General features: G+C 23.7%; 1 protein-coding gene across 1 annotated transcript in view; it reads left to right on the top strand.

Moving 5' to 3' along the window:
• The window catches only part of rapgef5a (Rap guanine nucleotide exchange factor (GEF) 5a), an 83994-nt gene that overhangs the window by 35323 nt on the left and 33242 nt on the right, over positions 1–15429 (top strand). The window contains exon 9 of the mRNA XM_051136333.1: positions 7899–8027. Within this exon, the coding sequence (XP_050992290.1) occupies positions 7899–8027 (129 nt within the window). The remainder of the gene's footprint in view (positions 1–7898; positions 8028–15429) is intronic.

Raw genomic sequence — 15429 nt, forward strand, 5'->3', positions numbered from 1 at the left:
TTTAAATGTTTATTTTAGCCATTTCACCTTTATTTATTTATTTATTTATTTATTCATTTTTTAAAATACATTTAGGCCATAATAAATCTTTTTATTTATTTATTTATTTCATTAATTCATTCAGTTGTTTGTTTTTATTCATTTTAAAGATTTATTGTCAATTTGACCTTTATTTAGATTTAAAAAAAAAAATGTATGCCAAAATAAATCTTTTAAATAAAATTGTAAAACTTTATATTTATTTGTTTATTTTAAAGTATTCTATTTATTAATTAATTTATTTAAAAGTTTAGCCCATACTAAATCTTTAAAATAAAATGTTCAGTTAATTAATTGATTTATTCTGTCTTAAAATAAAATGTATCCCAAAATAAATCTTTAAATTAAATTGGAAAACTTTATTACTTCTTGTTTTTAGTTGTTTATGTATTTTAAAGGTTTATTTTATTTACATTAAAAAAATTCAGCCCAAAATAAATCTTTAAAATAAAACACATTATTTGTTTGTTTTACTTAAATATTTTTTGTAATGTAGCCAAAATTTGTTTGCCAAAATAAATATTTATAATAAATTGTTTGTTTGTTTATTCATTTATTTGTTTTTTTTTATTCATTTTAAAGATCTATTCTGTCAATTTTTTTTGTAATGTAGCCAACATTTATTTAATTATTTAATTATTTTAAACATTTATTTTGGCCATTTTGCCTTTATTTAGATCAAATAAATTTAGCACAAAATAAATCTTTAATATAAATATATTTATAAAAAAATGTAATTTTTTTTAAAATAAATCTTATATTTGTTCAGATCAAATAAATGTAGCCCAAAATAATTTTTTTAAATGCATCTTTAAAATATTTTTTTTTAATTTAATTTTTTATTTTAAAAAAGGTTTATTTTTGCCATTTTGCCTTAAGTTAGGTCAAATTAATGTAGCCTGTAATAAATCTTTAAAATAAATGTATTTATTTAACAAATACATTTGTTTGTTTCTTTTAAGGATTTATTTTGGCCACATATTTAGATAAAATAAGGCTGAAAATAAATCTTTTAATAAACACACATACTTGAGTATTTTAGGGTTTGGGTTTATTTTAAAACATAAAAGTACAACAAGACAACACAAATTCTGCAATATTATTACAACTTAAAACTTAAAACTTAAAATTACAACATTAAAATGTAATTTTACATCGGTATATCCGAATGATTTCTGAAGGATCATGATGCTAAAGACTGAAGCAGTGATGTTGAAAATTCAGGTTTGATCACAGAAATAAATTACATTTTACAACATAATCACATAGAAAACAGCTATTCTGAATTGTAATAATATTTCACAATTTTACAGATTTTACCGTATTTTTAATCAAATAAATGCAGCCTTGGTGAGCAGAAGAGACTTCTTTTAAAAACATTAAAAATGTATTCTCAAAAATACCTATGAAATGACTTCAGACATCCACAGATTGACATTTCAGTGATTGACGGAGAGCGAGAGCATCTTAATTCACTGTCAACTTGGTTTTCATGAGGTTACAAGCTTGTTTAGACGTTTGCTGGCGTATCTGAAAGTATGTGCAGTCATGTTTGTTTCATAAATGGATGTAGTCGAAGTCTCTCGGCGTCTTCAAACGAAGGAAACCTTTTACTCTGGATGTAAATGATTGATAGTCTGATCTCAGAATAACACACTAATGGTGTTGTGTAACACAGAGACGGCCGTCTGGTGTGTGTTGTTGTCCACCAGCAGGAAGTTGCTGTATGAGGGACAGGAAGTGTTGAGGTCGGTTTGCATCACCGTATCAAGCTAATGAAGTTCAGAGGGACTCACTGTGTGTGTGTGTGTGTGTGTGTGTGTGTGTGTGTGTGTGTGTGTCTCTGTGTGTGTCTCTGTGTGTGTGTGTGTCTGTGTGTGTGTGTGTGTGTGTGTGTGTGTTGAGGCAGGCTGAGATCTGATTAGTTCTCCTCTGTGGTTTAGTGGACGCTCATTAGCCCATAATTACAGTCAAGGTAATAACAGCTCTGTCTCGCTCTCGTTATCTTCTGCTCTCCAGTATCGTCTGTCAGCGCTTCTACGTTCAGCTGGAGTCTCAAACGCCATATTTACGTTTAATGAAGACAATATGAGTCACGCAGACCCGTTTGCATCTCCTGCTCTCTGGGGTTGTCCTCATATCTGAAGTAGGTCTTGCTGAATGATAGCAAAAGAATACAAAGTATGCAATTTAAAATGAAATATTACAGTGGGGTTCATGCTGTTTAAGTGTGTGGTTTCTTATAGCATGAGCTGAATGTTGTGGCTATTGTGCTGTTGCATTATTTCTTTACCGTTTACACAAGGATGTTATTTTTATATTAAATATTATTTAATTTTTTTTTTTTTTTTATTTCATTTATTTGTTTATTTTTATTTTATTATATATTTTTAAATGTGCATGTAAAAGTATAATGTAAAAATAAGAATTTTTTTCAATGAATGTTTAATTTTAAATGTTTAAATGTTTTTATTATTTTTTATTTTAAATAATAATTAAATATTTTAATTATTATTTTTTATTTAAAAAATTTTCATTTTTAAAGTTTGTATAATTGTTTTATTTTGAATGAATATGAACATTTTTATTTTCATGCAGTATTGCAGGCTGATCCAGTTATAATGTAAAAGTAATTCATTTAATTACAGTTTTAATGAATATGGTCGTTTATATTTATTTTTTAAAATATACATATAAAAGTATAACGTAAAAATCATAATTTTAATTATTTTAAATTAATATATTTAATTTGTGTATTTTTTAAAGTTTGTATTATTTATTTTAAATAAATATTTTTATTTCCATGCAGTATTGCAGGGTGATCCGGTTCTAATGTAAAATAATTCATTTAATTACGTTTTTAATTAATATATTTATTTATATTTCTTTTTTTAAATATACATATAAAAGTATAATGTAAAAATCATTATTTTAATTATTTTTTTAATTAATATAATTCTTTTTTTTGTTTTCAAAGTTTGTATTATTATTTATTTTATATAAATATATTTTTTATTTTCATGCAGTATTGCAGGTGATGCAGTTATAATGTAAAATGATTTAATTAAATATTTAATAAATATATTTGTTTATTTTTTTTTTTTTAATTTTACATTTTAAATGAATATCATTGTAAATATTACATATGAATAAATGTTATGTAAAAATAATTAATTTATATTTTTAATGAATATTTTCTGCATTAGTTCTTGACAGTTTACACAACTTTTTAAATTTTGTTAAAAAATAAATACATTTTTAATTCATGCAGTGTTGTTATTATAAATATAATTATAAAAATTACAAATGTAAAATAAATAAAATAATATAAATAAATAAATAAATAAATAAATAAATAAATAAATAAATTGTAAGTAATTTAGATGCATTTTTTAAATAATTTAATTTAATTTATTTTATTTTTAAATTATTTAAATAATTTTTACTTTCATTTATTTTCAGTTAAACCCTCAAGTTGCATTGGCACAGAAACTATTTTTATATATAGCATGAGCTGTATGTTATTGTATTAATTCCTTTTAGTTTGCATGGATGTTGCACAGGTTTGTTAAATATTAAGTGTTTATACAATTTATTGTTTTAATATTGTTATAAAAATTACAAATTTAAAATAAATGAAATAAAATAAAATAAATAAATAAATAAATAATAAGTCATTTCATTTTTTAAATAGTTTAATTGATTTTATTTTATTTTTAAGTTATTTTAATTATTTTTATTTTCATTTATTTTAGTTAAACCCTCAAGTTGCATTGGTACAGAAACTATTTTTATATATAGCATGAGCTGTATGTTATTCTATTAATTCCTTTTAGTTTGCATGGATGTTGCACAAATTTGTTAGATATTATTTTTAATATTGTTTATTTATAAAACAGTAAAGCAATTTATTGTTTTAATATTATTATAAAAATTACGAATTTCAAATAAATAAAATAAGTAATAATAATAAAAAAAAATAATTTAATTTCATGTTTATTGTATTAATTATTTTTTAGTTTGTATGGATGTTGCACAAGTTTGTTAAATATTAAATGTTTTTATGCAATTTATTGTTTTAATATTATTATAAAAATTACACATTTAAAATTAATTAATTAAATAAATAAATAATGATAAAAAAAACATAAATTATAAGTAAATGATACGTTTTTTTTAAAATATAATAATAATTTAATTGTTTTTTTTACTTTGCGTTATTGTTCAAGTTCAAGTTTTCATTTTCAAAGAACACTGAAGGAAAAATGAGATTGCTGCTAAGGATATTATCACAATCTTAATTGTGGTCTCTGAAGTAGCTGTTGTCTCTAATTACGGTGTAGTACGATGTTGTGTTTGGTCACGTGATCGTCGTGAATGAATATTTCAGCTGCATCACTATTACCTCAGTGTATCTGTGCTGAAGGAGCACAGAGTTTATCATCACATATTCATGAAGGCAGCGTCTCTGTTGTTCTGAATGGCAGTCGGCCGTATTTTCACAGCGCTGTGGGTCTGTTTTGGTTTGGTCCGGTCTGGGATGGTTTTGTGGGAATGCGGTTTAGCTCACAGGAAACCTGTGGTGGTTTTGGGCCAATCCAAACACAGCACTGAGTAAATAAACACGCTGGTCAGCCGGACTCTGATAACTGAGAGAAACGAGCTTTATCTGTGTGTGTGATAGTGCATGTGTGTGTGTTTTTTAGGATTACGGTTTTAAAAGCCCATTGTTTCACTCGCAGCGCTTTTGCTTTCACTACCGACACTGTTTTTATAGTCCTCTACATTTTGTTTTAGTTAGTTTTAGATTTTTATATTTTCAGTTTTCATTTTAATTTTATGTTTTTGTCACTTTTAATGTGTTTTTGTCATTTTTATTTATTTTTTTTGTTTTCTACATGGATTTAATTTATTTTAATTTTAATTTTAGTATTTTAACATATGTATTTTAGTTGCCAAAAGTTTTTAAAATGTAAATCTAATAATAATAATATTTATATTTTATCTATTTCAACTCTATTTCAATAAACAAATAATTTTTAAAACGCTGGTTTCTCAAAAAAATTGAGACAAAGCTTTATTGTCATAATTATTCGGATTTACAATAAAATACTAAAAAGCACAGAAAAAGACTATATTAAACATTTTTAAAACATTTTTTAATTTATACAATTTCTGAGAATTGTTTTCTTTTAGTATTTAGTATTATTTATATACTATTTTTAGTTGTATTATATTAATATTTTAAATTAGCTTTTTTATATTTTCATTTTTCTTTTAATTTTGGTTTGTTTTAGTAATTTTGTTACATGCTTTTTGTCATTTATTTATTTTTATTTTATTTAGTTTTTTAGTTTTTATTTCTATATAGCTTTAAAGTTTTACTTTATTTGTTTTTTGTACAGTATTTTTTATCGTATTTAAAATAAACACAACATAATATACTATTATAGGTTTATTAATATTTGAAATTAACTTTTTTTTATCTTGTCAGATTTGTTTTGTTTTTTTGTAATTTTGTGCTTTTGTCATTTTTATTATTATTATTTTTTAATAGTACTAGTTTAATTTATGTCTAGTTTTAGTTAAGGTTTTTTTTTTATATTTTTAATTTAAATAATTTTTTAGTAATTTTGTGCCTTTGTCATGTTTATTATTATACATTTTTTAAATATTATTAGCTAGGTTTAATTTTTTTTATATTTAGTTTTATTTTAGTTTTTTGCATTAATATATTTGTTTTACATACATTTATTTTTATCAATACAAATAAAAATGTACAATACAGAAAAAAACACCACACATGCTATTGTTGTAGTTTTATTAATATTTTAAATTATCTTTTATTTTTATGTTTTCAGTTTTAATTTTAATTCAGTGTTGAGTAATTTTGTGCTTTTGTCATTTTTATTATTATTGTAATTTTGTGCTTTTGTAATTGTATTATTATTATTATTATTTTAAGTATTACTAGCTAGGTTTAATTTTTATTTTAGTTTTTTGCATTAGTATATTTGTTTTATGTACATTATTTTTATCAATAAAAATAAAAATATACAATACAAAAATACAACACAAGCTACTTTTGTAGTTTTATTAATATTTTTAAACTGGCTTTTATTTTTATATTTTTAGCTTTAATTTTAATTTAATTTTGTGCTTTTGTAATTTTTATTGTTAATTTTTTAATAGTACTAGTTTAATTTATGTCCAGTTTTAGTTCAGCTTTTTATTGGTATATATTTTTACATACAGTTTTGAATCAATGCACATAAAAATTTACAATACAAAATAAACTGCAAAAACTAATATTGTAGTTTTATTAGTATTCTAAATTAGCTTTTATTTTTGTATTTTCAGTTTTAATTTTAATTGACGTTTTAGTAATTTTGTGCCTTTGTCATGTTTATTATTATTATTTTTTTTTTAATATTACTAGCTAGGTTTAATTTATTTATTTATTTATTTTGCTTTATATTTAGTTTTATTTTAGTTTTTTTGCATTAGTATATTTGTTTTACGTACATTATTTTTATCAATACAAATACAAATATACAGTACAGAATAAACACAAAACATGCTATTGTTTTAGTTATATTAATATTTTAAATTTGCTTTTATTTTTGTATTTTCAGTTTTAATTTAAATTTAATTTTTACTAATTTGGTGCTTTTGTCATTTTTATTCTTAATTTTTTAAATATTACTAGCTAGGTTTAATTTATTTTTGAGTTTTATGTTTGGTTTTATTTTATTTTTTTGCATTAGTATATTTGTTTTACATACATAATTTTTATCAATACAAATAAACATGTACAATACAGAATAAACACAACACAAGCTACTGTTGTAGTTTTGTAAATATTTTAAATTAGCTCTTATTTTAATATTTTCAGCTTTAATTTTAGTTTCATTTTGTGCTTTTGTCATTTTTATTATTATTATTATTATTATTATTATTATCATTATCATCATTAAATATTGCTAGTTAAGTTTAATTTATTTTTATTAGTTTTATGTTTAGTTTTATTTCAGGTGTTTTGCATTAGTATATTTGTTTTACATATATTATTTTTATCAATACAAATAAACATGTACAATACAGATTAAACACAAAATATTTTAAGTGAGCTTTTATTTTATATTTTTAGTGTTTATTTTAATTTTAGTTTTATTTCATTATTATTTTTGTTTTAAATATTACTATTTAAGTGTAATTTATTTTTATTTCAGGTTTAGTTTTCAGTTTAGTTTGAGTTTTTGTTTATTCCACCTTTTATTTTTTATTTTATTTAATTGCCAGGGCAACTTTTTATTTTCATTGAAGGTTTTCATTTATTTTAATATTTTATATTAGCTTTATCTCAGTTAACAAAAATGTTTTTAATAGTTTTCGTTTGTTTTAGCTATAGTTAATGATAAAATGCAGAATTGGTTTCGAAGTTGTTGTTTTTTTTACAACCTGTTACTTTAAGTAATTAATAAATAATGTGAACAAATGACAAACAAATGAAATTGGAAGTGAATCAAAGTCTCAAACTCAAAGTCTCTCTTTCACTGAGGTGCACCGTAGGTACTGTCAATCATCTGTCCCCACCTCCATGTGGGCGGAGCCACACTCACACCCCTCCCTCTCTCTTTCAAACACACTCACACATGCGTTTAGAGTTTCTTCCAGAGGAAACTCACACAGATGAATGAGTGAGAGGATGGATCGCTGCTCTCCGTGTTTCTCCCAGTAACTCCCGGCGTCGTCAAACCCGCGTGTCTGGACTGCGTCCCGCGGCTGTGTCTGTGGCGTGCGTGATGTCGTGGGGTTGTGGATTAAAGTATCTGTTTTCTCTCCCTCCGACCCTGCAGCAGGCGGGCGTCTGCGCTCTCCGGGCTCCGGATGACTTCTCGCGGCTGGAGATGGTCCAGCGTCTGGCCAAAGACGGCTATCGCTTCCTCCAGAACCAGAACTACCGGCTCCCGGATCGCTCCGCTCAGGTAGGACGGTCCTTACTTGCACCTGAGCCTGTTGGCATGGCAACAGCAGGTCAGGGGTCACATTAGGAGGTCAGGTGAGGAAACTCACCGTGTCAACCTGTTGAGGTGTTTCTAAAACTTTTGGAGTCCTGTTTGCTCATGGAAAAAGTTGTGAGTTTTATAAGCTGATGTCACAGGAGAACAATTTTAAGGTTACATAAAGACCATTTATTATATATTTACTGATCATTTACGCAAGTCTTTAATAACTGATTTTAATTTGTGGGATTTTGGTACAGTTATAGTTAAATAATTATGCTACAGCAGTGTATAAGTATATAATATTAATTGGGAATATTTTACTATTAATATACATTTAATAATAGTAATGATAAAAGTAAGACATTTGTTATTGTTGTTATTATTATTATTGTTATTATTATTATTATTGTTGTTGTTGTTATGTACACTATTGTATTTATGCAAATTTGCTTTGCAAAATCAATAAATTAAATATGTGCAATAAGTGCAATAATAATACTATGCTATAGTTGTATTATTATTATTATTATTATTATTATTATTATTATTATTATTATTATTATTATTATTAATTATTATATTTGCAACATTGTATTGATGCAAATGTATTTGGCAAAATAATTGTTTGCAGTAATAATACAGTATAGCTATAGTTATATTGCTGTTATTATTATTATTGTTTAGACCATTTTATTCATGCAAATTTATTTTGCATAATACTTCATCGCAATATATATTATTATTATTATTATTATTATTATTATTATTATTATTTATTTATTTATTTTATTATTATTATTAGTAGTAGTAGTAGTAGTAGTAGTAGTATTTACACCATTGCAATCATGTAAATTATTTTGCAATTATATTGTAAGTCATTACAATATATTTTCAATAATAATAATAAAAATAGCTTGCAGTTATACTATTTACTCCATTATTCATGAAAATGTATTTGAAAAATAATTATTTTTAATATATTTGCAGTAATAATAATATTAATAATATATATATATATATATATATATATATATATATATATATATAATTAAAATAGTTATATTGTTGTTATTATTATTATTATTATTATTATTATTATTATTATTTACAGCTTTGTATTCATACTTTTTTTGCATAAATATTTAACATATATTTTCAGTAATAGTAGTAGTAATAATAATAATAATAATAATAAATGTGTAAATAATGAAATTGTACAGTTATAATAATGATGCTAATTTATTTTGCAAATCAGTTAATTGGAGTATTATTATTGCCATAATAATAGTAATTATCATTATATATATATATATATATATATATATATAATATTATTATTATTATTATTATTATTATTATTATTATTATTATTATTATTATTATTATTATTATTATGTAGATAATAATAATACTCCAATTAATTAATTTGATATATATAGATATATATATATATATATGTATATGTATATGTATATGTATATGTGTGTATATATATGTGTATATATATATATATATATTTACAATATATATTTTCTATAATAATAAAATATCCTGCAGTTATATTATTATTTACTTCAATGTATTCATGAAAATTTATTTTGCAAAATAATTAATTGCAGTATGTTTGTGGTAATAATAATAAGATATAGTTTTATTATTATTGTTATTATTATTATTTACAGCATTGTATTTATGAACATTATTTACAAAAATACAAAAAATACAAAAATTGTATTTATTTATTTATTTGTTTTTTTTAAGTATTGATCAAATTGATCATCAGTCTCTGAAGAACCTGTACTGCAACAGCAAAACTCCAACAAACCATAAGCACCTCAAAAACCTAAAAATGATCCAGTGAAGGATCTGTGTTTTGAGGAGTGTAGCGTCTGAGCTGATTGTTGTCTGTGTGAGTCTGTGTGATGGGTTTGTCAGTGTTTGACGCGTCTCAGGGTCTTTAGTAAATCACAGCGTAACCTGAGCCTCATTCATGCATCAGCGTGGCTCGACTTGTCTGAGGATGGAGCTCAGTTTGTCATCTCTCTGTCTCTGTCTCTGTCTCTGTTTGGAGTCGCAGGGAGTCCTCATTTCTCCAATTAAACATTTCTCGTTACTAATGTCTCTCATAAGCTGTATGAACGAACCTCGGGACGCATATGAGCGTTTGTGGCTTGTTTTACACAAGCATCAGTCTCCAGCATTCATCTCTTACTTTGATCTTTTGATAAACGCCCACTCTTCATGATCTAATCAACTCCTGATGATTGAAATCAAGCCCCGCCTCATTTAACACCAAGCCCCGCCCCTTTATCAGAAATGCATCACTTCAAGGAAGTCTATAGTCGTTCAGTTGTTTAGGCTACACCGGCTCATGTTCGTGAATGTGTGATGTGGTGTTGAATTGCTGCTCTGTAATCACTAACGCTCAAAAATCACACGGCTGAAGGTGTGGCCCATCTCACTTCCTGTCATTGAGCCCTTTCCGTAATGTGGTTGCCATAGTGACGTGCTATGTAGGGTTACAGGTGCTGGTTAAATGTATCCATAAAGTAGCAGTGTGTTCATTTACATATTCTGTTACAAACAATGTAACAATAAATTTATCAGTTATTTTAAATGCAGTACTTAAATATCAGTGTTACTTTAGTGTTATTTATATACTGTAATGTAGTATGTGTTCATATTTTTAATTAGCTTTTAATTTTATATTTTTAGTTTTCAATTTAGTTGCTTTTGTCATTTGTTTCTTAGAGTTTTAATTTTTTTGTATTAATATCAGTGTTAATTTACTATTGTTTATATATTGTAGTATTTATTCATATTTTTATTTCGCTTTTATTTTTGTATTTTTACTTTTTAATTTAAGAAATTTGCAATGTGCTTTTGTCATTTTTATTTGTGTTATATTTAACATTTGTATTTAGCTTTAATTTTGGTGTATAAATATCAGTATTATTTTATTATTATATATATATACGAATTATGAATTTATGCATTTATTTTTATATTTTCAATTTTCATTTTAAATTAATTTTTAATTAAAATGTTGTGCTCATGTTGTTTATATTAGTTTTTTTTCGTTTAGTGTTAATTTTGGTGTATAAATACCAGTGTAATTTTAGTATAATTTATATACTATTAGTATTTATTCATATTTTGAATCAGCTTTTATTTTATTATTTTCAGTTTTCATTTTAATTTTAGTTTATTTTAGTAATTTGATGTGCTTTTGTAATTTCATAGTATAGTATGTCTTAATGTTTTCATAGTATGTATCAATATTTTTAATTAGCTTTTATTTTTATAGTTCTAGTTTTCAATTGAGTAAATTTGCTATGAGCTTTTGTCATTTTTATTTTCTAACATTTCTTTTAACATTTCATTTTTTAATTTTGGCGTATAAATATCAGTGTAATTTTTGTATTATTTATTATTAGTTATATTAGTTTTATTAGTATTTCTATTTATTTTTAATTAGCATTTATTTTTATATTTTCAATTTAAATTAAATTAAAATGTGCTTATTTTGTTTGTTAGTTTTATCTAGCATTAATTTTGGTGTATGAATAGCATTGTAATTTTAGTATTATTTATTATTATTTATATTAATATTATTAGTATTTCTATTTATTTTGAATTAGCATTTATTTTTATATTTTCAATTTAAATTTTAATTAAAATTTAATTAAAATTGAGCTTTTGTTGTTTGTTAGATTTTTTTTTTTTTTTTTTTTTTTTTTTTTTTTTTTTTATTAAGCATTCATTTTGGTGTATAAATATCATTGTAATTTTAGTATTATTTATATACTATTAGTATTTATTTGTATTTTGAATTAGCTATTATTTGTGTATTTTCAGTTTAATTTTTGTTTTAGTAATTTTATGTGCTTTTGACATTTTTATTAGTTTTTTGTATTTTTATTTCACATTAATTTTGTGTATAAATTACACAAAACATTTACAAATAATTTTTTATTTTGAATTAGCTTTTATTTTTATATTTTCAGTTTTAATTTTAATTAAAATTTAATTTTTTTTTAAAAATTAAAAAAAAAAAATCTTTTTAGCGTTAATTTTGGTGTATAAATATCAGTGTAATTTTAGTATTATTTGTATACTATTAGTAATCATATTTTAAACTGTCTTTTATTTTTTAAAAATTGTAACATTCATTAGTTTTTTTGTATTTTCATTTAACTTTTGTGTACTTTTTTTTGTGTGCTTTTGTTTAGATGCTATTACAATATTTATTAAAATTTACTATAATTAAAATTTCCTATTTTTGTTTTTGTTTTGTTTTTGTAATTTTATTATGCAATTTTATAATATTAGTTTTTAAAAAAATTTATATTTAGGTTTAATTTGTTTAAATAATAATTAATAATTTAGTCTGTATCATGTATTATTACAGTGTTTATATATATATTTTAATTAGATTATATTTTTGTTTTTTATTTTTTTTAAATTAAATTTATTTTAGTAATTTTATGTTCTCTTGTCATTTTTATTAGTTTTTATATTTTATTTAACTTTAATTTTGTTTATAAATATCAGTGTTAATTTAGTATTGTTTAGATACTCTTATATGTATATTAATATTTAATATAAATTGAATAGCTTTTTGTTTTTTGTTTTAATTTTAATAATATTTTAAGTTTTAGTGATTTCATTAAGTGCTTTTATCATTGCATTAAAATACATCAATTGAACTTTAATTTTGTTTAAATGATATTTTATATTTTAGTGTTGTTTATGTATTAGCCTTTTAGTTGTATATTTTCAGTTTGCTTTTTACAAATTTTACTATTTTATCTTAAACTTATTTTATTCCAATTAATTGCCAGTACAACACGGCTCATTTTTGCTTAATTTTGAGCTTTAAATGTAGGTTTTTCATCCAGTATTTATATATTTTTTTTTATTTAATTTTTTTCAGTTAACAAAAATAATTTTTAATAGATTTAGGTTCAGTATTAGTAAAGAATCTCTAATATGTAAACGGTCAATACTGATGCTATTTTATATCTATATCTTTTGGTTGAAAACAATTACAAAATGCTTTTCATAAACATCATGTTCTCCGTGTCTTTTAATAGTGGTAAAGTTTTCCAGATCCCTCACGGTCTTACTGGACTGACATAATACATCTGATGTTTGATTTGGACAGAAGTGTTGCATTGTTACGTTTCCCTCTTCATAAGTGTGTGGTTTTGATCTTACATAAACCAGGATGATGTGGAGACGCTGAGACTCCAGTTTTGCTTACAAAGACTCACAGAAAGCCAATTCCTGAATAAGAGACTAAATCATCCATCTCTTTCCTAAAAAGATCTCCATGCAGCCTTTATAATGAAATCATTCCCACAGTTATATAACGGGATTTCCTTACGGAGAGCGGCGCTTGTGCTGTGACTTTAGGTGGAGTTTGTTTGCTGTGTTTCGCTCCTGTTGTATTGTTTAGAGTAAAGATCGTGTCCTTTGGTTGCTCCAGGTTCATGGGTGTTTTCTGTGCAACTTTCTGGTGTAATTAAGGAAACACACACTATCGCTCTCTGTGCAGAAACGCAGGAAGGGAACACTGAGTGCTTCCTCTCGCCTTTCCTGTCCTCTCTTCGCTAAGCGCTGTACGTCAGCGAGGTCTCTGGTCTCGTTCTCCACCCAGCGTGAGAACAAATATCAACCCCTGACCCGCAGGACAGGTGGAGACCTTAAACACACACCTCTGTCCCGCTGATCCTGCACAAATGCAGCACACACTGTCATTAACAGAGCAATGCGGTCTGTAGTTTAACGCAACCGCTCAAGCTACTGACGCTTTCTTAGGAAAAAAACTTCTCCCCAAAGTTTTGCATATGAAGCTTTGGGAAAAAAAAAAAGCATTTAAAGCTGCAGTTGAAGTCCAAGGCTGCATTTATTTGATTAAAAATACTGTAAAATTGTGAAATATTATTGCAATTTAAAATAGCTGTTTTCTATGTGAATATCTGTTAAAATCGAATTTATTTCTGTGATCAAACCTGAATTTTCTGCATCATTCCTCCAGTCCTCAGAGTCACATGATCATTCAGAAATCATTCTAATATGCTGATTTGCTGCTCAAGAAACATTTCTGATTATTATCAGTGTTGAAAACAGTTGTGCTGTCCAGTTTTTTTGTGCAGACTGTGACATTTTATTTTTCTGGATTCACAGATGAATAGAAAGTTCAAAAGAACAGCATTTATTTAAAATGGAAATCTTTTGTAACATTATATGCATTAATGTAATGCGATACAATGTTTATAATATATTGTAACATTCTATGTAATATTCAGTAATATTTTCTAATATAAATTGTAACATTTTAATGCAGTATGATTCCAGCATCATTAATGTTTTATAATGGATCCTTGCAAAATAAAAAGTAATTAAACAATAAAAACCTAAAACATATGTTGGAATGTCAAAAATTGATGTATAAAAACACAAATGAATATACTATCATATTCACAATATTATATTGTTAAAAATATTAATGAGATTTTCTAAAGATCCCATTTAACATTAAATTATTATTTTTTTTAAACCATTTTTAAAGATTTTGTTTTTTAAATTCTGTGCAGACCAGGTCATTTTATTTTATTTTTTTTTAATTTGTTTATTTGTTTTTGGTCGATGTGTAAAGGGGAACATTTTAGGTTTGATAAAGTTTTCATTTTAATTTGAGTTTATTTTAGTACTTTTATTTGTTTTTGACATTTTTACTAGTTTTTAAAATTTTTATTTAACTTTAATTTTGTGTATAAATATCAGTGTTAATTTAGTATTTTTATATGCTGTTACAATATTTATTAATATTTAATAAAATTTAAATAGCCAGTTTATATTTTGTTTTAATTGTTATATTATTTATTTAAGTTTTAGTTATTTTGTTATATGCTTTTATCATTTTTTTATGTATATTTCTATTTAACTTTAATTTTGGTGTTTAAATAATAATTCATAATTTAGTGTTGTTTATGTATTATCCTGTTTATTCATATTTTGAATTAGCTTTGATTTTTGTATTTTTGGTTTTCATTTTAATTTGTTTATTTAGTACTTTTATGTGCTTTAGTCATTTTTATTAGTTTTTTTAAAAAAATATTTTTATTTAACTATAATTTTGTATAAATATCAATGTTAATTTAGTATTGTTTATATGCTTTTATAGTATTAAATAATATTTAATATCATTTGAATGGGCTATTTTTGTTTTGTTTTAATTTTACTATTATTTTTTAGTTATTTTGTTATGTGATTTTATTATATAATCATTATTATAATTTATTTTTAAACATTTCTATTTAGCTTTAATTTTGGTTTTTAAATAATAATTAATAATTTTGTGTTGTTTATATAT

The sequence above is a fragment of the Labeo rohita genome, chromosome 19 (genome assembly GCF_022985175.1).
Source record: "Labeo rohita strain BAU-BD-2019 chromosome 19, IGBB_LRoh.1.0, whole genome shotgun sequence".
In the NCBI taxonomy this organism is placed as follows: domain Eukaryota; kingdom Metazoa; phylum Chordata; class Actinopteri; order Cypriniformes; family Cyprinidae; genus Labeo; species Labeo rohita.